Source organism: Eublepharis macularius, chromosome 13 (genome assembly GCF_028583425.1).
Source record: "Eublepharis macularius isolate TG4126 chromosome 13, MPM_Emac_v1.0, whole genome shotgun sequence".
NCBI classification, from domain to species: Eukaryota; Metazoa; Chordata; class Lepidosauria; order Squamata; family Eublepharidae; genus Eublepharis; species Eublepharis macularius.
In genome coordinates, this window is record NC_072802.1 from 34,915,920 (window position 1) to 34,940,303 (window position 24,384).

Here is a 24,384-nt window from a genome sequence, read left to right on the forward strand (position 1 = left end):
GGGTGGAAAAATTTCCTGTACTTTGTTTTTTCCCCTTAATAAATATTATAGTTCACAGCTTTCTGTTGGGATATAAAATTATCATGGGGGGTTCTTGCATTTTTGTTTACTAAATATGTCAGACTAGACATGCTAAATTGGGTCTAGTTCTACTTAGAACACTGGGAAATTTTCCAATTCAGTTTTTTCTGAAAACTCACACCATTGAAGAAAGAAAACCTGTACCCCACCAGTTGCTTGTTCATTCAATACAGCCCTCCAAGCTGCTTTTCTCCTTGAGAAAAGATTTTTGGCAATAGGGGTTTATATGAACAAAGGAATGTAGAGGGGAAATAGTGTCCCCCCTGTCACTATTCTGCTCCTGATTGCAGTCTCAAACTCAGATTAAACAAAAAGCCAACCATTAAAAATAGCTTGTCATTGCTGGGCAAATATGTAGCAGGTTGTGCAGGTTGATAATTGCTGGTGAGATCTCATCTTGTGTATGGAGACATGGTTGGATTTTCCAGCATGCAAGAACTCCTGCCATGCAAGTTTTCTGTATGATGGGGATAAGGGTTGGAACTTAGCTTTCTCTTTGATATGCTAGTTCTCTGTTGCCTTTGTGAGGTTCCACATGGGAAGTACACATGTACAGGCCAGCTGTGGAATATTCTGGACCTCATCAAAGTGTGAGGTAACTTCCTTGTTCTAGTGGCTTTGTGTGTCTTCACATTTTATAGATGGGGCTTCATCCCTCAGTTTTCTGTTTACTGTTACATAAAGATGTTCTTGGAGTATTTCATCAGATTTAAGCAAATAGATTATTATTTCTACAAAAAAAATTGATACAAGAAATAAGGTTACAGCAAAAGCTTTGTTATCTGGCATTTGATTATCAAGAATGCTCAGTTATCCAGCATTGCCCAGGGGACAAGCTTCATCTCCTCAGTCACTATACCCCAGCTTATCACAAACAAACCTGTATATGTTCTTTAGGAGTAGAGTTTGAAGTCTCTCTGCTGTACCTGTTTTTCTGGTTTGTAATCACTTGTTCTATCTTGACTTTGTCAAGGCGTTGCAGGATCTGCTGTGGGGAGTGTGCCAAAGGGGTAGATGCAGCCTCCTGCATGATGCCCAGTCCCTTTGGCTCTTCTGGGGTTGAACTGCCTCCATCTGGGGGTTCAATTCTTTGTGGATCTGATTGACTGTCCCAGAACAATCATGAGTCTCAGCAGCTGGAATGTGAGTGACCAAGTCCCTTCTCAGTCTTAAGAGGGAGAACCAGGCAATATCTTTAACTTCAGCTAGGCAGCTGCCTCTTCTTACTCATCTTTTTCTCTGTATTAGGTAACATAAGCTGAGCAGCCAGCTGTGGAGACGTTAATCTAAAAGTCTCTCAGAGCTAGAATCCAATTTTAAAAAATTAATTCCAAGCAGACAGCAAGAGAGCCAAACGAGAGGACTTTGGTAGATTATGAACTTAAAAAACAATAAAAGTACAGTTTCTAGCTTAGTGATCGTAGATGTGGTGCCCATGATGCCCACTAATGTGTTTACTGATGCTCATTTCCTTCTCCAAAGCAAGAAAGCTTTTCTTCACCTAACTGGAACAGGGGATGCTTCAGAAGAGCTCAGTATTGTGTGCTGGGAAGGGCTCACCTTTGTGTTTAAAGGGAGCACCCATTCAGGAACATCTGCCTCCATAATAGGAGGATACTTGGTTTGAAACCTCCCAGCATTTTTTGATTGACTCCAACCCCTATGGTGCACATTGCCTGTTCTCAAAATTTCCAGAGTGCCCACAAGCTTAGCAAGGTTTGAGACCCCTGTTTTAGCTAACTTAAGCTTACTTGAAGGTTCTATTGTTTTCGTGTTTTCCCTGTAAGAAAGGCCAAGCATTTCAAGGCTCATAGTTGAAAGCTAACAGAGGTTTCCTTATTTCTAGTTTTTATTTTAGAGATTCAGTGGTAAGGATGGAAGTTGTCTTTAATAAGAAAGTGAGGAGCTGTACACAGATATCTCTCCCAGAGGTCAAGAACATTGAACTATTTCCCTAGTATCATGTGGGTTTTGTACTTGGCCCTTTTGGGGGCTGTGTACAGAGTGAGGAATGGGGTACAGATGCTAAGGCCAGATTGCAAACTCAAGGGTCTCCCAGGTAGTGTGAACTTGTGTTACCGGAACTGGTCTCCTTGCAATAAAATGATTTGTGGGGGAATTAGCTGGCAAGGAGAATGGCTGTGCAAGAGGACGGTAATCGCTGGGATCTGTCGCCAGTTTCTACCAGGTCCCTTCCCAAGATAGCAAACGAGACTGGTTCTTGAGGTCCAACAATAACTTTTATTAAGAGCAAAATGACATGCACATACACTCGCAATTGCGGGATAAAAATACACACACAGAGAGTCCTAGGAAGCTTAGTCAGAAATTGGGAATAGAGGAAGAGGGAGCAAATATATCTACCTATCCTGAAGAGCAGTCCAGTCCGCAGGAGAAGAGAGTAGCTTCAAACGCCAGCATCCTTGGCCAAGAGATCAAGAGGCTTGGGCAAACCTCAAAGGAACAGCGCTTGCGGATCCGGAAGTGTGAGGGAGAGGCTTAGGGAAGTGACCCTAAGGGAGCAGCGCTTGGACTCAGGAAGCGTGCACGATTTGAATGAGGTCATGGCCTTACCTTTATAGGTAAAATGTGCCCTGAGGTGGAAGAGCCCACCTAGCCATTAGAACAAAGGCTCCAGCGGTCAGTTTGACAAAAGGTTGAATACCTTGACTGGTAGCTGCCGGGATGTGTGAAAGCAAATGCGAAACATGTTCTAGCACTGTACAAAAGGGATAGTTTGTTAGTGAATTTAGGTGGGGACTGTACTTTCCCAGGTACAACTGTATACACTTATGAATGTCATTTGATTAGCTCCTCAATCAAGAACAGGAGATTTCATCATAGAAGAAGGGAATGTGTTAAGTGGGGATGACTCTGCGAGACCTTTGTTGCACTGGGCACCTTTGGGGCTGGAAGGATAGTAAATCCAATCATCTCTTAATCACTCCTCGTTCCTGTGCAGCATTCCATGCATGCCAGGTTCTCCCGGGCAGGACTCAGCAACTGTTAGGGGTCCTCTGGTGGCAATACAGCAGCCATGTTAACTCCAGAGGCCTGAACATCTTTAATATCACAACGGGCAGCCATATCCAGAACTGCTTATTACAATGGCGGAGGCCAGGCCAACTGCTTACACTTGGAGATATCAGACAGGGGAAGCCTCCCTGAGATGGGCCCTCAGGATGTAGTTTGCCATTGTCTCTGTCCTGGGGGAGTACTTTTTAGACTGCTTAACAGCCATCTAGATATCATTGAGGGCTATATGACCTCCCCCAGCTGAAATGGAGTTCAGCTAAGATCCCCTCCAAATTGGCCCTTATATATAAACTGCAAAGAGATGTTCTTTAAGACTTTGCTTCATAGAGGCTTCCTTTTGTCTCTTAGTGGTATAGAGAAGGCCAAATGTAGAGAAAACAACTGATACTTTAATCAGAATTGACATTTGTTGCATTGGCCTTATGGAGACTAATCATGTGTGCAGAATGACGGATCCTTTTTATGCACTGCTTTAGAAGAAACTTTGGATCTTGTTAAGTGATGTTTACACATTGTGAATGTCACTGACTGAATTTTGAAAGTTTGCATAGGGAATTGCTAATTAGTCAAGTCTCTCTGGAACTATTTATCATCAGCATAAAGTCCAATAAGCTCTGAGGCTACAGTAAACAAGTGGTTTCTAGTTTGCCACTCATACATTTCTAATGAATGTTTTACAAGACATAACGAAGCTGTCATTTGTAGAGAGAAGGGGAACCTTCATGATAAGGTGTTCCACTCATGGAGTGCAGCCAATCAGGAAGCTGGTTTCAGCCTTTCCAGTTTCACTTACGATTAGTGCCTCTAGATGACTATACGTGGGAGTTTTTCAAACTTCTTTTTGGCATCTATGTGCCAAGGGTGTGGGCAAGCCAGTAAAAACTGTGGGCTAGTAACTTTGTGGACTTGCAAGTTCTCCCATATATATACATAGCTTAATTAATAAGCAAACTGCTTTTTAAAAGGTACAAAAAATGAAATCTAATTAAAGCGTTCATGCCAATCTGGGACTATTTGCATACCTTTGGACAAGATTGGTCAGTTTGGTCAATGAGAAGTGGGGCAGTGGTCGTGTAGTGATTTGAATGTCTCATACAAGCTTCTTGACTCAAAGTCCAATGCAGATTGAACAAGCATGAAGGGAACTTGAATCCTGAAGTGATTCTGATTTGGTATGTTATTGGGGTGGTGGATCCTACCCCTGTCCTACCCACACACTTTGAAGCCTCCCTCCAACTTAAGTGGCTCTTCCATTGGAGGAAGGCTCATTGGCGGATATTTAGGTACACTCCACTACATTTCCATGCTCATGCTAAATGGTATTGCTAATTCTGCATGGCACAGTCTGTTTTGCAAACCTTTTATTATAGGAGACTGAAAAAAAAAACCCTTTCCACTTATTTTGCATTTTTTTTGGTATTTCCTGTTTAGTCAGCTTTGTTTTTTCCATCATAGTAATTAAGTTTTCCTTTTGAGTGTGTCATTCATGCAAGAAGGGAATGATCTAGTATGGTGAATAGAAACCACAAAGGGACTAGCCTACTTGTTGGACAGACTTAATTAACACTGCTCAGACTTGCTTCTCAGTTAAAAAAATAATCAGGATGTGTGCATATAATGTGCCTTGTTATCAGCTTGTGAGAAGATCAGTTCTGTCCAGCACTGTTGTACTAAGCTCCTCCTTTTTTCCTGAAGTTTTTTACATACTAATTTCCTTCAAAAATGGTAGATCCTGTGGATGGAGGAGTCCTTTAGGGCTACAAATGAATGCTTAAGAGTTCTTTTCATTTTCCAGGAATAGGTATTTGTAAAAATTACTGAGTGTAGGAAGGGTTGTTCCTGTTCTGCAAGGAAAGAAAATCTTGATTTTCCTATGTGCAGTTTTACCCATGCTAAATGAGCTTGACTACTTGTGAAATAGCTGTGCATCCTGCACTTGTAGTGGCAAGGGCAGTTCAGGTTCCTCTGGACTATAATTATAACCTTTCCTTTGCTTTTCCCCATCCAGCCTAAAATTATTTTTGCAATGCTAAACAAGTCTTGCTTATGCAGAGTATAATCATAGTTGCTCACCAATATTTATAACCTTTTGAAAGGATGTGAATCGTCATGATATATTTATTGCAAATTAGTCTCAAAATGTGCAAAAATGAGACAGTTTCCATTGATCTGTATTCCACTATTTTGTAATCTTTTTAAGCACTGACGGGCGGTTTTTAAGTCTTCTTGTTAGTTGGCCTTAGGACAAAATATGCTAAGGTATTTTCAGACTTCCTCTTTTTGCAACTTGGTGGGTTGACTGCTTTGGCATAAGCTGCATAATTCATCATTGCTTCTCCTGAAATTTTCTTGCATGCATTATATGATCACATAATTTTTCTTTCCTTTGCATCCTCTCATGCTGTCTGTCAGTTCTGATTAAACAGCACTTTAGGTTAGTTTTTGTTTTTCCACTGTTTCAAAAACCTCAAAATCTATTAGTTCATAATTGAGAATAGGACTATAATATAGGCAATAATGGCCCCACTGTACCAGCTTAAACTCTGCAAGCCTATTATCTCTCTGCAGCTTTTAAGATTATCTGAAACACTGAAAGGCCCAATCATCAATTCCTAAAGAACCCATCATGTAAAGGATAGGCGTGTAGTTTTTTTATTCATAGAGGTTAGTCTGCCTTGAAAAAACTGAAACAAAAGTGAACGGATGCCCTTTATTATTTGATTGATAATTATTTACAAAATTGAAGTTAGGTTCTTCCACAAATATATGCTGGCTTTTAAAAATTATTTTGTTTCTATATGTTCATGTGATTTCAATTAAAACCATACTAGTTGTACTCCCCCCTATAGATAGTAATCATAAATAGGAATGTGCACCAGTTCGGAATTCGGGTTTTTGACCCAAATCAGGCGCGATCTGAAATGAAAAGATTCGGCATTTCTGAATCAGCCTCAGCATAGCTGAAGCGATTTGGAAATGCCAAATCAAAGCTTACTGAAGTGCTTCAGAACATTTCAGTAAGCTTCAAGTAGCACAGCAGAACTCTTTCCTTTGCTGTTCCTTAAGGACAATCCCTAGAGCAGCTGTTCTTCCCGTGATTCTATGGAAGGAGAGTGCCTTTTAAAAAATGATGCAGGGATTTAAATTGGAGGATGGGGCACCTGTTTGGGGGACTATAAAATGGCCCACCAAAATTCAGTCTCGCTGAAACTTGGGTTGTCATGAGAGGACAGATAGGAGTAGCTCCCCTGCAAATTTAGTGCATTTTGCTTGCGAAATGCCACTCTGGCCACCTAGAATCCCCCCCCCCTTTTTCCCCGTAGGGGTGGATTGGAGGTGGATAGGGGCACCTTCTTTGGGGGGCCATAACATGGCCCCCTGAAGTCCAATCTTCCTGAAACTTGGGTAGTCATGAGAGGAGGGTTAGGAGAGGGTCCCCTGCACATTTGGTGCATTTTTGCTTGCAAAATGCCACCCACAGCCACCTAGAAGTCCAATCTTCCTGAAACTTTGGTGGTCATGAGAGGAGGGTTAGGAGAGGGTCCCAGCAATTTTGCAATGATTAGGTAAGAAAATGCCCCCCTCCCCCCAGTGCCCAGATAACTGGGAATGGCATTTCCCATTGGAAACAATGGCCGAATCTTACCTAATCTGAAGTGGTTTACCTGAATTTTTCCCCCGCTTCGGTAAAACCAAAGCAGGAAACCCGAACCTGTTCTGAGGTGCACACCCCTAATAATAAACACACATGTTTTGATCAGTGCACAGCAAAGTTGTGTAACTGATGGGTTTAATATCAAACAAAGAATTGCTAGTGTGAGCATTTATAGCAATTCACTGTACTAATATAAATAATGTTCCTAGCAATTAAGAAGAGAAGTGCTTCTTTAGGTTGGCTGAAATCCCCAGTTGTTGCTTCAATAGATCAGGAGAAGGTATTTGATCCTACTGGATAGTTCCTGTGTTGTTTATTATATCAGTCATGGAATTTGCTTATGCTGTTTCAACATTGTTAAACCTTTAAACCTTTCTTTTTATTCTTTCTTTTTCTTTAAATCTTGCAAATTGCATGTATATACCCACTAAATGTATATTGAAATGTCTTGATATTATTGTACTGACTCAAACCATATAATCCTTGTGTCTCAGTGAGAAAGGTGGACTATAAATGATGTAAATAAAAATAATAAATAAAATTTGATTCTCTCTCTTCTGCAGTCTGTGTTGGCTGAGGAAGGGAATGCTGTCCATCCAGCTTCCTTCCTCACATTATGACAAATGCCCTGAAATATTCCACTATACAGATGATTTAGCTGTCTTTGCACATTTTGAATCAGTATTGTTGTGGTCCATGCCTCAAAATAGTGATAAAAGCCTGTCAGGGATGGAATTATCATTTGGTTCAGCCCTAAGAAAAGCAAAGCTGACCAGGTTGAAAGATACTGCCTTGCGAACGGGATTGTTAGAAAAAGCAGAGTTAGATCAAAAACTAGAACAACAATTACAATGGTATAGGTATCTGCAATTGAAGAATATGGCAGAAAAAATAGACTTAAAAGCTATAATGAAGAGACCACTTACGGAGGTCGAATTGATATTAAATGGTTCAGCATTTGTTAAAAAAGGAATTATAGCTAAACTTTACAAAATTTTACTAAACAATTTTAAGGAAAAACGACTAAATTGTATAACCAAATGGGCTAAAGATTTTGACGTAGATCAAGCGAACTCCTCATGGAAAAAGATTTGGTCTTCTTATATATTTAAATCAAATACAGTTGTAATGAAACTTCAGACCTATAAAATCATTCATAGGTGGTATCTGACCCCTAAAAAATTATAACTGATTTCCTCAACATTCCCCTTATGTTGGAATAACTGTGGACAAGTGGGCACATTTGCCCCTTGCTGGTGGGAATGCCTTCATATTGCCGCATTTTGGAAGAAAGTGCTTGCCGAAATCAAAATAATGACTGGTACATAAATCTCGACCCCAAAATAATTCTTCTGGATGTATGGGATGATTTGGCAATACCTAGAATCCAAAGGGAGCTTATTGCTTCATTTTTTGTAGCTGCAAAAAGTGTTATAGCAACATTGTGGAAAGCACATAGGAGACCAACAATTGAGGATTGATTTGAAAAAAATTGGAACAACTTTATTCCAGAAAAAATAACTGATGACTTATACAGAGCTGAAACGAACTTCTCTGAAAGATGGCTTCCCTTTTTTGCATATATAGAAAAGAACAATCTTCAACCAAAGTCTAGAATTTTACAATCAGTAACTAACTCTGGTTATTTCACCATATAATCATTATTGTAGATTATCTTGAAATGCTCAAAATCTGTTTGGAGTATTGTGTTGTTTACTGTAAAGGTTTATAGCGTGTATTATTATTGTTACTAATTTGTTCCACACTGCTTGTAATTTCATTGATATATTGTTCTGTTGTTTTGTCTGTTAATAAAAGTTTTTTAAAAATAGTGATAAAAGTAAGGTGCCCACAGCTTTTCAGATTAAGTCAAATGCATAAGTCCATTTCTTACTACGGATTGGTTCAGACAAGTTCTGAGCAGTGAATTACTTGATTTAATTGGCTTATAAACCTCTGTGGAAACTTGAAAGAGTGTGATTGTAAACTAGTGACTGACTGGGCTTCCTCCTTGGAGCAATTTTATTTATTTATTTATATCCTGTTGTTCTCCTGTCCTTCATTTTATCCTCACAGCAATGTTGTGAGGTAGGTTAAGTGTGTGACTGGCCCAAGGTGACCTAGCAAGCTTCCATAGCAGAATGGGGATTCAAACCTTGGCCTCCCAAATCCTAGTCCAACACTCTATCCACTCCACCACGCTGAATGACAATGTTTGAATCTGCCCTGTTCGTAGCCAGCACAAGGAAGTATTGATGAACATGACACAACTATATTTAACATAGATGTAATGAAGAGCTTGATTTTTTCCTTAATGAAAACTCTTCTGAAAATATTTAAATTATATTTAAATTGTAAGCTTCTACTCTAGAGGCCATTAATCAATACTACTTTGCCACTTTAGACTGCCATATAAACTCCATGTTGTGTTTTACAAATGTTAAAACAACCCTTTGATAAATATATGCCCTGGCTCATAATTATCTTGTAGTTAATAGTATTAAGTAACTGTTCTACTTGTGTTTAAAAACAAACAAAAAGCCCCACTCAGGGTTGATAATGATAAATGCGATAGCAGTGTTTACCAGAAGAAATTTTATGTTGATCCCATCTTTGTCTTTTACAGAGACAGCTCAAAGCAGATGCCAAAAAAGCTATTGGACGGCTTCAGCTGCGTACATTGAAACAAGGAGACAAGGTATAGTGAACAAGAATCCCCTTCAGTTCTCAAATATATTCTTAATGTAGATACTGTCATGTTTCAGAAAATAACATGCACAAATCCCTTTTTTCACAATACTGCAAAATAACATGTTATGATGTCAGTTTCAAGCTTTTAAACTCCTCCTCCAAATTCCTAAAATGCCACACTGAGATGTTTTAGTAGCCATGAACCCCTAAAGGTGTAAAATGATGCAATTTGAAATTACTGTCTTGTACATTCTTTAAACTAGAGTGAATGCAAACTAAAATAACTGTGACTGATGCTGCAGATCTTTTATGTTTTCTGACTCAGCACTGTTGTCGATGCTATTAGCATCAATCTCCCCGTTACATGAGTTTTTTCCAAACTAAGGACTAAGCCAGACATGAATTTAGGTTGGAAAAATAACACTGGGGAGATAAGCTTAAGCCCTCCCCTCTGCACCATAGCAAATGGTGTGAGATTTGTTTGTTGCAAACAAATCTGTAACAGATACATTTTTCCATTCTTTAGGAAACTGGTCCTGATGGAGATAATTGTGCTGTGTGTATTGAAGTATACAAACCAAATGATGTCGTACGAATTTTGACATGCAAGTATGTTTTGTTTTCAGTTATATTTTCACTAAAAGATGTTGCCATTTTCCTCTTCTCTCCCTGATGCAAAATGCCACTTCTTCCTTTATGTTACTTTATAATCCCGCAGCACTAAAATTAATTCAACTAGACAGTATGCTTGGAACAGAGATTCTCATAGGGGATCTCTAAATGTATGACAGACTTATCCTTACTCCTATCTCCTGTTGCAAAGCTAGCTTCTAAAAGCAACCTTGCAGTCCTAAGAATATTCAGTCCAAGCCAGATGACTGTAACACCTCCTGGTTCCTGGCAGCCCAGTTCAAAGCAAGGTACAAACAGCACAGGATTTCTACTAAAAATGGCACCCCTGTGTCAAATTATGCACCTTCACTGGGTGTAAACTGTTCTGCTCATGCCTTGACAGTGTAATTTTATGCTTTCCCCCCCCACCTCACCTCACTTTCTTTGGCTGCTACCAGTGGGGTGAGGGCACAGTGTGGTGAAGTCAGGATTGAGTGTGTCTACAGAGATTTTTAGAAGCAAAGAAATCAAAGATGCCATTTTTGTTGGCAGCTGTACAGTTACCATAACATTTAGTTGATAGTTCATAGATGGAGCTGAAGTCCTGACTCAGTCTTAACAGAACAATTCATAGTTTAGCTTCAAAATTTGTTCTTAGTTTTCAGGGTTCAGTGTGTGGTGCTAAATTTACACTTGAATGATTTTTACATTAAAATCTTAAATGCTTTACAATATTAAAAAACTGAAGCTTTTAAAATGCAACCAAAGAACCGCATTTGACATTAACCAGTGATTTTGCATCACAAATATATTGCAGCCGCTGCCATAGGAACTGGTTATAGGGTACACTGGCTTGGTTGAGGGGCCTTGAATCTTTTCTTGCAAAGGAATAGGGGTTTATTTCATAATTGCATGAGTAGAATAGAGACTTTTATTAGCAAAAGTGACCTTGAATGCTCCCTTAATGGTAAATATTTTAGCTGCAAATCTATGCAAGAAATCACTCAGTTTATAATTATCTCATGGGTTAATTGTTAACTTAAATAAAAACTTTCAACAATTATTCACATAGAAAGGAAGCTTTAAAATGGATCGTGACATGGGAGTGATGTTTTCTCATGTATATATTAGAACTCGTAAACACCCTGTTACTGAAACTGCTAATGTGGTGGGACCTGTCGGTGTGCCAAGAAAGAACTGCTAGGGAAAATTACATGAATTACAATAACTTTAACAAATTTTTAAATGAGCCCAGACCCACAGAGGAGACTCTCTGGTATATGTCTTTGCCACTTACAACATTGTCCTTTGTGCCCTTCCAGTCAGCCTCTGCTGAGGACTGGTAGTTCTGCCATGTCTCTGGACTGCATGTGATTAGCTCTTTTCCAGTGCAGAGGCACAGCGCTGTTGTTCACTTGGAAGAGGCAAATCTAGAATACTGGGTCATGCAGGGGCACAAAAAGAAGACTTCTCTGAGGGTCTGCTTTGCTACATTCTGATACCAGACCTTTGTAGGTGTAAGAAACAAACACACTTCTAAATGAATGGGCTATTTTAGATTAAAACAGCTGCAACAAACGAGACTGGGGCAAAGGGCATAACATACCATGCCTTAAATAAATTCACACTGGGTCTGTCTGCTTAATTTTTTAAATGATAGTCCCACAGTTCTTATAACGTGTTTGAAGGCAGCCCCATAGTTCTCATAATAGTTAATAAAAATGATAGCAGTTGATATGTAATATATGGGGCAACAGTATGTGATATTGAGATCCTCAGATGTGTAACTAAGAATAACAAGCAGATTCAGGAGGACTTGCATGATACGAATTGGGCTGTAGTGCTGAGGAGGAAGGGAGGGTTAGCTCCAGCACACACACCCCCACACACACATGCCCACATCATATCCCTAGTTGAAAATCTGCTCCTGAGGCTGGTTTTAAGTCTGAGGAGCCTGGAAAGACCGGAGCAATTCAGGTACCTGTCTTTAAAGTCTGGGGAGGGAGGCGTCAGGAAAATGGTGTATATGCAGGTAACACGTATCTTTACACACTACTAAAGCCATTATCCATATTAGTTATGTATTGGCACCCATGTTGCTGCTCCTTTGCATTTCACATGTCTGGGATACAAACACAAATCCCTGGCATTACATGAGGCAAGCATTTCTGAGTTACCAATACGTAAAGTTAAACATACAGTTCCAGACCTCATACCTCTAGCATGACTTTGCTTGCATATAATTGAAGCCAAAATATTTAGAAAATGGGCATGGATCATGGATTGTATGACCAAATGTAAGCCTTTGAATGGAGGTTTTTCAAGTTCATTACTAGATGACTGTCTGATAAGTCGGACAACTTGAATTACTGAAGCTTGACCACAGCCATTATTGGTCTACGAGTACTTTTAGATTGAGGTTAGGAAGTTGAGTAGAGAGAATGATTATGGGAAATGATCCTTAATGGTTTCCAAATGATAGGTTGACCTGTTCGGTCTATGCTGGTTACAAGTTGTTCAGAGGCTGCAGGGGCCAGTCCCATCTTTCCAGGTGTGCATACCCAGAATTGCATACCCAGATGTTTAATGCTTTGTTGTATGCAAACATTTTCCTGTGCACATTCACATTTGTGCACACAGGCGCCCTCATTTAACGTATCACATCTAAATCGTACATCCAATTCAACAACTATTCCTTTTGTTGCCATTTTCCTGCCATCAAATTCCACAAAGCATACTGTCTGCCATCAATTAGAGCTTTTTTTCTTTAATGAGAGGCACTACTGCATCAGTGCCAGCCTATTTTATTAAGGATGTTTGCTGTTTAATTGAATTGTTTTATATAAGGGATAAATTTTTCCTATATTGTTTCATTGCCTTACAAAGTTTCTTGTTTGCTTGTGGTGTTTTTCCAATTCTTCAATCCAAGCTCCACTATATTATTAAGGATCTTTGTTACACTGAATTGTTTTATCATATTACACTTTTCTTTCCAGCCATCTTTTCCACAAAAGCTGTATTGACCCATGGCTGCTGGAACACAGGACTTGTCCCATGTGTAAATGTGACATACTCAAGGCTCTAGGAATCGAGGTATATACGCAACTTAGAATGCTTAAGTAGACAAAATAATATGACTTTTGTCAGTTTTAAATAGTAAAATTGAATGTTGCTGTTGAAAGGCTGAACTACTACAAAAAGAGTCCAGTAGCACCTTTAAGACTAACCAATTTTATTTTAGCATAAGCTTTCGAGAATCAAGTTCTCTTCGTCAGATGCCTGTATCAGGCATCTGATGAAGAGAACTTGATTCTCGAAAGCTTATGCTAAAATAAAATTGGTTAGTCTTAAAGGTGCTACTGGACTCTTTTTGATTTTGCTACCACAGACTAACACGGCTAACTTCTCTGCATCTATGAACTACTACAGAAAGACATTTTGGCGAGCAGAGAACAATTCTCAAGACTAGGTTAAAAAATATGGAGTGGCTCTCTGCCTTGTGATGTATTTCCAAAGAGCCAACAGAGATTAACAGATTTTCTGCTAAGAAAGTAGTCGATTTAATTTCCAAAGCTTTCCTCAGAGACAGAAAGATAAATGTAATACGGATTGTGGGAGAAAGAAAAAGCTCTTAACTCTGCAGAATGGATTCTGTGGATGCAAGGATGGCAGATCTTTCTTGCATAACCCCCACCCCCCAGTCCTTTCTAACTCTTGGAAAGTTTATCCTAGAAATCTTGAGACCTGCATGAACTAACTGGCACATGAGTTGGGTGCTGAAGAGGAGGGGAGGAGGAGACAAAATCACCCTGCCTCCTCCCATCAGTGCAGCTTTGCTCACGGAAGAGAGGGGAGAGGGTAATTCTATCCTTTCCCCACTGCAGCCTCCAGACCTATGTCACTGTTCGTTTACACAAGTCCTGCAACTCCAAGAATAAATTTTCCAAGGGTTGGGGAGGAGTGTTGGGGGGAGAGAATGCAGGAAGGATCCACAACCATCGGCATCTTCCTCTGATGGATCCAACCCATTGTGATTTTACCCATTGTGCCACCTAACATCAAATGTTCTAAACACAGGTGGACATAGAAGACGGAGTGGAGTCTTTCCCAGCCGCTGTGTCCAATGAAGTTTCTAATATCCCTTCTCTTAATGAAGAAGATAATCATAGTGAGACTGCGTCATCTGGATATGCTTCTGTACAGGGAACGGATGAACCAGCTCTCGAGGAACCTGCTCCTTCTGAGAGTAAGTATTTCATTTGTTCTAAAATTGTGTTAGCACCGAGAGGGCTAGGGTATCATTTTGGTGCTAATTTTTTGATTCCCTAGTTAGTGGAGTGTGACTAGGTGAACTTGCTGGAATGCATCAGATTAGAAATAATATAATAAGGAAATTCTTGTTTCTACTGCCACCTGCTGGAAGTTCACATGAAAGAATTTGTGGTGAAGTATATACAACTCACCGCCACACCTCTAAATAAGGAGAATTTATTTATTTTATTGACAAGGTTTTTGCCCCACCTTTCTGCCCCCACAGGTCCACCAAGGTGGCTAACGCATTTAAAAGATACAAATTTAAGTATTTTAAAACCCATTCAAACCAACACACAAATACATCTGTGACCCCCTTACACACCCCCTATATAACTCCCTTCACAGGCTTTAGGGCTTCACAGGCAGCCACAACACACCACCTGCCAAACCTCTAATTTTCAGGCATAGAGTCCTGACCCTAATCCATGCAGGGTCCCACCTTTCCTCTTCTCAGAGGCTCCACTAGATAGGCAGCCCGTTCCCTATATTTACTTCCCCTCTCCCAGCTACTGCTCAGGGCTATTAGGGAAAGGGATGCTTAGTGTTTACTTCTCTAATATATGCAGCCACCATTTATTTAAACTTAGCCCATTTGTTGTGACCAGTGTGTTTGAGCCAACAACTTCAGGCCAGCCAAGGTTAAAACAGAAAAAAAAATTAAACTTTTATTTACAAAACATAACAGTGTAGTAAATGATTTTAAAATTCAGATATATTGTAATTAAACAGGGAAAGATTACTATATAACAGAACAGATTAACAGCTTGCTATTTCTGACTGCTGCCTTTCCTTAGCAGCCTCAAAGCCTTTTCTCCCATAATAGTAAAGAGTCCAGTAGCACATTTATTGTAACATAAGCGTTCAAGAGCTACAGCTTTCTTCGTCAGATGCATGGTTGCTACTGGACTCTTTACTCTTTTCAACAACAGTTAAAAACATTGGGGAGGGATGAGGGATCACTGAGGGAATGCCAAATGAAACAAAGAAGTCTTCACCCGCTGGCAGAAGATGGCAGCAGAAGGAGACAGGTGAATCTCCTTAGGGAGTGAGTTCCAGGGTTCTGGTGCCCTACTAAGAAGGCCCTTTCCTAGATTGCCACCTACTTAATCTCAGAAGGCGGAGGCATCCAAAGCAGGGTCTCCGAAAATGACCGTAGTCGTTGGGTAAGTTCATAAGGGTGTAGCTAGTCCTTTCAGGTGTGTTGGACCCAAACCATATAGGACGTCAAATGTCAGCACCAGCACCTTAAATTGAGCCTGGAAACAGATTGGGAGCCACTGTACATGAGCCAAGAATGAAGTGACACCCTCGATATGTTTTGGAGGTCTGCTCTTCTAGCAAATCTGTGCCCACTTCATGCATTGCAATAATGATGGGAGTGTGTTGATGCTGTGCAAATCAAGGTGCTTAAGGAAAGCACCAAATATTAATGGTTCCAAAGGTTTCACATAGATTGTCAGTAATCCTTACAATAACTGTGTATGCAGAGTCGATATTATGGCACTGGAGCTGAGCAACAAGCGGTTTGGGTGGCCATAGTGAGTTCCTAGCTGTGATGAGATTGGAGTCAATGATTTGTGGGCTCATTCCCTTAACTGCTGTACCACCCACCATGCAAGCTGTCTGCTAGTAGATAGAGCTGTGAACCAACAGTGGGTGTGTAGGCTGTGGAGCAAACTGAAGAAGCAGCCACAGCAGAGCCCAAATGGAAAGCATCAAAAGAGAACTAAAATATACTTAGTTTACACTTCCAGCTCCGTGGTCAGACCTGGTTATGTAAGCTTTTTAAAAGCAAGAACTAAACTGTAACTCTAATGGAAAGCATTGTAGGATGCTTATTTCTAAATGTCTGTTCTTCTTTTCTAAAAGGTGACAATCTTCGCCTTGTGAACAACACATCCCAGCTGCCTGCTGTAGATGTGGTTCCACACCTTGACAATCCAGGTTTTGAGGCAGATGAAACGCAAGCACGTGATGCAAAGTCCTAAATGGCTGCTGTAACAAAACTGCTAGCTACTTGTCATACCAGCCTCAGACCTTTCAACTCTGATAAAGCTAATGTAGCAGCAACGTTGCCTTGATGATACTGAGATAAAATACATGATTTAAGATTGCAGTTACACAGAGTGACCTGCCCACTAAGTTTAACTTAATTTTTTTCTTATAGTGTTAGTTTTAGTAATCTTCAAATAAAGATCTTTCAGCAAAACCAAGGAAGAAAGATCTTTACACCAAGCCATCTGAGCACAACCAGTTTTTCATGTGGTGGAACTTCATTCAGCCTACAGAAGTATAAATTGTGTATCTTTTTTTTAAGAAGTCTGGTTTTAAGTTAACGGTCTTAATTTATTTTCTGGAGGGTTTGGTTTAAATGAGCACTAGAGTGTGTTTCTTTGAGATTTGGTTTGGGCTACCATCTTTTTATTTAAATGAGTGCCCTTATTTTCAGTGAAGTGCCTGTTTATTCATTGAGCTGCTAGACACCAGCTAATAACCAGAACCATCAAACACACCTGTCATTGGGCAGTGCCCTGCATCTACTTCACGTGAGCTTGTGAAATAATAAAAATATTCATACTCTGAATGAGAAGTCAGATGTTTTAAACTTGCATAGTTTAAAAACAGCTGTTTTAAGACATTACCCATCCCCCCCCCCAATTATTTTGAACTGCTTTGAGTTTTCAAGTGGTGCAAACACTGTCTAGCCCAGAAACCAGTCCAGTCTAGATAACTGCTGCTTTCAGCTTTGTCAGAAGCTGATTCTCTGTCACTCAGAGGGAATTTTTGTTGCTCTTCTGAAGGAACAGTTGAGTAAAGAATGACACCAAAGGATGCTGCTGATATACAAAGTTGGTAACATGGGAAGCTAGCTAAATTAGCAATTAATGGGTAAACTACTTCTAAAATACTTAAATTATGTGTGTGATGGGGACCTGGATTTGGGTAGAAAAGGAAACATAGGGTGCCTTAGCACAGACTCCCCAACCTCATCCACCAAAGTGAATTACTACATCATCTAATGCACTTTATTTTATTTTGCATCTTCTGTGGTTTTGTTTCTATTTACAACTGCTAGCACAAATTTGGCCCAAAGAGTAGTCATGTGTTTTTAATTTTTCACTTGAATCTAACAAGAGAAAACAAAACTTATTTCCCTTCATTTTTGCATAGTATGTGATAAAGTTGTAAATATTTGATTTCTATTAAAAATCTTTGAATACAAAATGTAAATAAAGCTATTCTAATGCCTGTTTAGGATGTTCACTTATTTTTGATAATAAAAGCGGTTGTGTACAAACTGGTCTGTGTTCTTGTCAATGGCTTTTTGATCTTGTAGAAATTAAACACTGGAATAACCTTCAGCCTGTTACACTGTGTATTGGTATGCAACCAGTCTTTGCTGTGTAGTCTTGTGAGAGCAATTTTGTCCATTGTTGATGCCTTCTACAGTGAAAGGAAGCTAGGTTACTCTGATATGTTAATTACAGGGAGATTCATAGGGAATTGGTAGAGCACAAGATGCTGACATCTTAAGAACTGGCTATCCATTTCTGTACTTGAAGCATTGCAGAAAACTTGGCATACCTGATGAAAAGGTTGAAGGATGTATAATTATAAAATAATTAAATTCCATTAGATATATTTCTGCTGGCTATAGAACATCATGCCCATGAGAAACTTGAAGTTCAAATCAACTTTCTGAATGTCAATAGAAGAGCTGTGTTCAGCAGAAGAGCCTATGCTTTTGGGTGCACAACATCCCAGATTCAGTTCTCGGGTCTCATGTAGTAGGCATTAGGACAGGCTTTTTTTTCTACCTGTGATTCTGCAGTGCTTTTATAAAGGTCTGACTATATGAGATAGCGTCATATCTTCAAAAGAATAATGGAATTTGCTTCACCAACTGGAACAAGAGTGCTCAAAGGAAAGTCTACCCTGCATATTGTCTCATGTATTTTCTATGGAAATTATTTTGATTCTGCTCCTGCATAGGTTTTATAAGGGTTTTATTCTTTGCTGTATGATCTTGTGTAATCAGTCCTGCTATGCTCTGCTCTCCATCGTTTCCTTGATTATGGTTGGGTCTTTATCAGCCTGAGGAAGGGCCTTTTATGTGGTGGCTCCATCCTTGTGATGTGGGCTGCCCAGTGACATGATGGCTATATGTTTAGGAAAGTATGCAAAGCAAAGCTGTTCAGAAGGACTTTTTATTACTCTCTGTATATTTGACTCCCTGAACTCTATGATCTGCTCTCAAGATTATAATTAGGCTTTATAAAAAAAATGCTTTGAGCAGACAGGAGAACTGATATAAAAGTATCCTACAATGTAACACATTTTATTGGTAATGTGCCTTTTAAACTTTTTTGGAATACATATTGCCTATTTCAATAGAGCCAGTTTGGTGTAGTGGTTAAGAGCGGCAGGACTATAATCTGGAGAACTGGGTTTGATTCCCAGCTGTGTGACCTTGGGTCAGTCACAGTTCTCTCTGAGCTCTCTCAGTCCCGCCAGCCTCACAGGGTGATTGTCGTGAGAATAATAACAACACACTTTGTAAACTGCAGGACTTGAGAGGCAGATCTTAATTGGGGGGCTGGATAGTATTGGAAGAGATGGTTCTTCAAGTACCCTGGCCCCAAGCCATGTAAGGCCTTCAAGGTAAGAGCCAGCACTTTGAATTGTACCAGGAAACAGATGGGTAGCCAGTGCAGATCTTTCAGCACAAGGGTGATATGATCCCTGTATCCAGCCTGACAGAAGCCTGGCTGCTGCAGTGTGGACTAGCTGAAGTTTATGAACCATTCTGAAAGACAACCGCACATGTAGTACATAAAAATCTTCCTTGGATGTGGTAAGAGCATGGATCACTGCAGCCAGATCATGCATTCTGAGTAACAGCAGTAGCTGATAAGCCAGCCAGAGCTGGCGCTATGTTCCATGGAAGAAACCTGAGCCTCTAGGATCCAGTAGCACCCCCAAGGTAGAAACCTGCCTCTTCAGGGCACAGTGCAACCCCCTCCGGGATAGGCTGGCTGCAGAAGCTTCTCCACTGATAACGGCTCCTCAGTCTTGTCTAGTCTGAGCTTCAGTTTGCTGGTCCTCATTCATCCCATTACCTTCTCCAGGCACCTGTTCAAGACTTCCACAGAACCCACCTGGCTTAGCTGGTAAGGCAAAAAGCTGGGTGTGATCAGCATTTTGGTCACACACCACTCCAAATCCCCAGATGGCTTCTCCCAGCAGTTTTATACTGACGTTCAATAGCATGGGAGACAAGATGGAGCCTGTGGGATCCCATAACATAAATGCCTCTGGACAGAGCAGCAGTCGCCCAGCACCTTCGGGAATTGGTCAAGTAAAAGTAGAACAGCTGAAGCTTGGTGACTCCTACTCCCAGCTCAGCCAGCCTCTCCAGAAGGGTACCACAGATGATAGTATCTAAAGGTACTGAGATGTTCAGGACAATTAACGGGGACACACTCCGGTCACTCTCCCAGAAGTCAACCAAGGCCGTTTCTGTCCCAACTGGAACCCCAAAAGTACATGTGGCCAAACACAGCTGTCAACTAGCGAAAGTAAACTCTATTAGAAGCCAAATGTGCAATGTGTACAATTATAGACTAGGAAAAACTGGTCAGGAACTGAACTCCTGTGAGTAGCAGCACAGCTTAATAATAACATTCGATTTATATACCGCCCTTCAGGACAACTTAATGCCCACTCAGAGCGGTTTACAAAGTATGTCCTTATTATCCCCACAACAAAACACCCTGTGAGGTGGGTGGGGCTGAGAGAGCTCCAGAGAGCTGTGACTAGCCCAAGGTCACCCAGCTGACTTCAAGCGGAGGAGTGGGGAATCAAACCCGGCTCTCCAGATTAGAGTCCCGCACTCTTAACCACTACACCAAACTGGTGCAGAAAGTCAACAGTTGAAGAAATGCTGAAATAGAGCATAAGTAATTCTAAGATTGATATATTCCATCAAAAAACTTAGAATAGATGAGGGAGGGCGGGGGGGGGGGCGGGGAGAGAAATAATTTTCCTGTAAGGTAGAAGACGCTGAGGGGTTGTGCAGTGGTTCAATAGTTGAGCACCTACTTCTCAAGAAGGTCCCAGGTTCACTCACTGGCAGCTCCTGTCAAAAGGATCAGACGGCAGACGATGCGAAAGACCTCCACCTGAGACCCTGTAGAGCAGCTGCCGTCAGAGCAGGCAATACTGACCGTGACAGAAAAATTGTCTGACTCAGTATAAGGCAGCTACATGCCTTCATGGGCAGCCACAACAGGCCGAAGTTCGCCGCGTGAAGGCTGCAGTTACTGAGCAGGAATTTGAACCCAGGTCTCTCGTTTTACTTTAGCCCTAGTAGTTTTCACTGGCGCTCCTCCGGGCGGCGAACTCCTTTTTTGGCCGGGATGTTCTTCAGAAGCTGACGGAAGAGGGAGAATGCGTCCCGCAAGTGAAATCTTTTGCACCAGCGGGCGAAGCGCCAGCCTGCCTGCTGAATTTTCCCTTGGCGCACAACAGCTCGCCCGGAGAGGGGAGAGAGCCGAAGTTTGGGAGGGGGAAAGCCGCGGCTCGGCAAGGCCGGCCTCTAAGGAAGAGCCGGGAACGGCTGCGCAAAGCTCGCCGGGTGCTGTAGTGCGCCACGGGCCGCCCGCCGGCTGCAGAAAGCGCGCGTGGAACTACAAAGCCCAGCGGGCAGCGGGCACGAGGCGCTCGTGCCCGCCTCTCCCGAGGAGCTCTGGCTGGCCGGCCGCTTGTGTACGTGGGAACCCAGAAGGGCCGGGGGATGCAGCCATGGCGGGCTGAGGGAGCCGAGCTCAGCAGGAACCGCCGCCGCCGCCGCGATGTGGCTGAAGCCCGAAGAGGTTCTGCTCAAGAACGCGCTCAAGCTCTGGGTGCTGGAGCGCTCCAACGAGTACTTCGTGCTGCAACGGCGGCGAGGCTATGGGGAGGAAGGCGGCGGGCTGGCAGGTAAGGAGGCTGCCTTCGCCGCCTCTGACGGGGAGAGCGAGAGACAGCTTGGCCCGCTTGCGAGCAGGTCGAAAGCCCATCGAGCCCAGAAAAGGGCCCTGAAACAGCCCTTCCTCTTCCGTTATGGGTTCTGGCATCTGGTGTAAAGCTTCTGAAAGTGGAGGTTCCACGTAACCATCGCGGTGTAGTAGTTAGAGAGTCGAAGTGGGATCTTGGAGAGCCAGGCGTGAACTCCCGCTCTGCTATGGAAGCTTGCCGGGTGACCTTGGGCCAGTTGCTGCAGCCTGACCTACCTTACAGGGCTGTTGTGAAGAAAGGGGAGAGAGAGATGCTTTATAAGCCACGTTGGGTTCCTGTTGGTCAGGAATGCAGGGTATGGATATCTAAAATAATATCGAATAATAAAGAAAAATCTTGCTTGCTAGTTTCCCCTAGACCTGGAACGGTGGTCTTCAACTAGGTCACCAAGGTGAGGTCACTCAGTGCAGCAAAGGGTTCTTTTTACCACAGGTTAAGAGATACCACCACCCCACAGGTGCTGCCATGTTTTCTTTCCCAACCCACCTGCCACCACTTGTAGGACGGAGTCCCACCACCCCCAGCTTCACCAGTGAGGCCTCCGTTTTGGCTCCTCCCCTTCCTATAGTGTAATGTATTTGCTGCTCAGTTTTTTGATATTGTGAAGGCCAATGGCCATATACAATAAAACAAATCTGCTCCCTGGAACATACTGTCCTGGGTGTTAGTTGGTCTCAAGGTTGGACAGGTTGAAAACTGTGTTAGCATCTGGTATACAGAGAGACACTTCCTCTGAATATGGAGGGTTTAGTTAGTCATTCTGGCTAACTGTTGTTCATAGACCTGTGGTGTTAACAGAACCAGGATAGCGCAGTGGTTGAGTGTCAGACTAGGATTGTGGAGATCTGGGTTCAAATCCCAGCTCATCCAGGAAGCTCATGTGGCACACAGCCTCTTGCTCCTTCTCTTAACCTTCACAGGGTTGTAGCAAGGATACAGAGAAAGACAGGAGAACTACCCTGAGCTCTTTGACAGAAGGCTAGGTTTAAAATGCCACGGACAGATCTGTAGAGGTTGGAGAAACAGGTTCAGATCTCTGTTATCTGGGGCTCAAAAACACTAGACCTCCACTGTGGTTTGCTCCTGCTAACAACTAGTATTCAGTGATCTGCTGCTTCAGAATATGGAGGCTCCATTTAACTTTTAGTAGACCTACAAATTTGTAACATAGCTAGAGTGCTGGACTAGGACCGTGGAGACCTGGGTTCAAATTCCCACTTGGTCTTGATGTTCAGTGAGTGATCTTGGGCCAGTCACCATCCCTCTGTCCAGTCTATTTCTGTGGGGGGCAGGACAGGACTGGCTATGCCATCCTGAGTTCCTTAGAGAAGGATGGAACTTAAATAATCTTTTTAAATCTTTTAACTCGGTCATCACCACATCTTGTGGCAGAGAGTTCCGTAAGTTTAGTATTGTCTTTTGCCTGTTCTGAATTGCCCAACTGTTTAATAGCAGCTTGATGCTGAGAAATCAATGAGTGAAGAGTGGTGAGAAAAGCATATGCCCCTGCTACTGTCTTTGGACCAAGCCACTATTAAAAGCACAGAAGCAACAAAGGTGCGTGGTTCATAGTGTCGGAGGACTTTGCCTGATGCTGAGATTGGTGTTGGATGCCAACTTTTCTTATTGGCCCTGTTCCTCTGCTTTTCAGAGTAGCCTAATACAGAGACACTTTAAAAGAAATCTTTCTTATATGTATCTCCGAGTCTTCCGGGGAAACTCTTTATCCAAATTGATGATCTTATCAGACACAGTAATGCAACATTATTAGATTGTCTCACGCTGTTCTTTGGGCCTCCAAGACAGGAGAATTTAGCAGGTAAAATGTAGCTACTTTCTCTATATCAAGAAAGTAATAATCTGCTAAATGTGTCTTGGCACAATAATAGGACCTGGGCAGGGGGAGTGAGAGTTGTAATTCGATTTGGGGATTGCGAAGTTGCCATATTTTTTAAAGGATGAGCTCCTATGTCATACAAGAGCTTTATGAGAGCCACTAATGTAAAGCTAAAGTTTTCCACATTACTTCATATCCTGGTAACCATTAATGACCAAATACAAAGGAGACCAGGAATTCTGCTTTTTAATGGCTGTGTAGAAAAATTGTTTCTTTAATTGGACCACATTCCATCTAATTCTTTTTTAAAAATGTACTTCAGTTTTTTACAAAGGCAGTTTGTTGTCTCCATTTAGGTACCTTTACCTACCTAGCTAGCCTAGCTTTGTTAAGAGTGGACAGCCACTGGGATGCTTACAAGTAGGACAGAGACAGTGATGTTTGCCCTAAAGTCTGGTGTTCAGAGGTATACTGCTTCTGTGCATGGAAGTTCCACTTAGCTGTCAGGAAAGTACTCGTAGCCTTGTGTGCATTTACCCTATTCCTTTTTTAAAAGTCATTTCAGCTGATGGCCATCATTACATCCTGTGGCAGCAAATTTTGCAAATCAACAGAGTATTGTGTGTGAAGAAAATGTGTATTTTGTGTCCAATTACGTAGCTATCAACTTGCTGCAATTCATTTTAATTGCGTAGCCAGTTTTATTAGCAGGTGCAGCAGATGGGGAAAACTCCATTTATGCGACAGTTTCTGTAGCATGTTTCCTTAGCACCCCACCCCAAGTCTAAGTCTAAACATATCACTGAAACAAACACACGTTCTTCCGTGTTTATTTTCCTTTCCCGCTTTTCATCTCTTTTATAGCAAGTTTGAGACTGTAAGTTCTTTGGGGTTAGGGATCCTGTATTCTAAACAGCGCCATGAATGTTGGCGCATAAATAATAATTCCTTCAAGACCGAGCCATGTTGTGTGTGTGTTGGCAGGGAGTGGGCCTGAGGCTGTCGAAAACCGTGGTTATGCCAACAGCAGAATCTGAAACCAGCATCTTTCTGGCTAATACCGTCTGTCCTCAGCCACTCCCCTATGCCTGCTGTTGAA

General features: G+C 41.7%; 2 protein-coding genes across 4 annotated transcripts in view; both read left to right on the plus strand.

Moving 5' to 3' along the window:
- RNF128 (ring finger protein 128) overlaps positions 1–17,690 on the plus strand; it is a 76,794-nt gene extending 59,104 nt beyond the window's left edge. For both annotated transcript variants that reach the window (XM_054996228.1, XM_054996227.1), the window contains exons 3-7: positions 9,399–9,470; positions 9,990–10,072; positions 13,072–13,168; positions 14,153–14,321; positions 16,259–17,690. In XM_054996228.1, the coding sequence (XP_054852203.1) occupies positions 9,399–9,470; positions 9,990–10,072; positions 13,072–13,168; positions 14,153–14,321; positions 16,259–16,377 (540 nt within the window). In that variant the 3' untranslated portion in view covers positions 16,378–17,690. The remainder of the gene's footprint in view (positions 1–9,398; positions 9,471–9,989; positions 10,073–13,071; positions 13,169–14,152; positions 14,322–16,258) is intronic.
- A 3,487-nt stretch (positions 17,691–21,177) lies between these two features.
- TBC1D8B (TBC1 domain family member 8B) overlaps positions 21,178–24,384 on the plus strand; it is a 35,878-nt gene continuing 32,671 nt past the window's right edge. For both annotated transcript variants that reach the window (XR_008598102.1, XM_054996225.1), the window contains exon 1: positions 21,178–21,370. Coding sequence is in view for 1 of the 2 variants with exons in the window: in XM_054996225.1 (XP_054852200.1) it covers positions 21,244–21,370 (127 nt within the window). In the remaining variant the exon portion in view is untranslated. The remainder of the gene's footprint in view (positions 21,371–24,384) is intronic.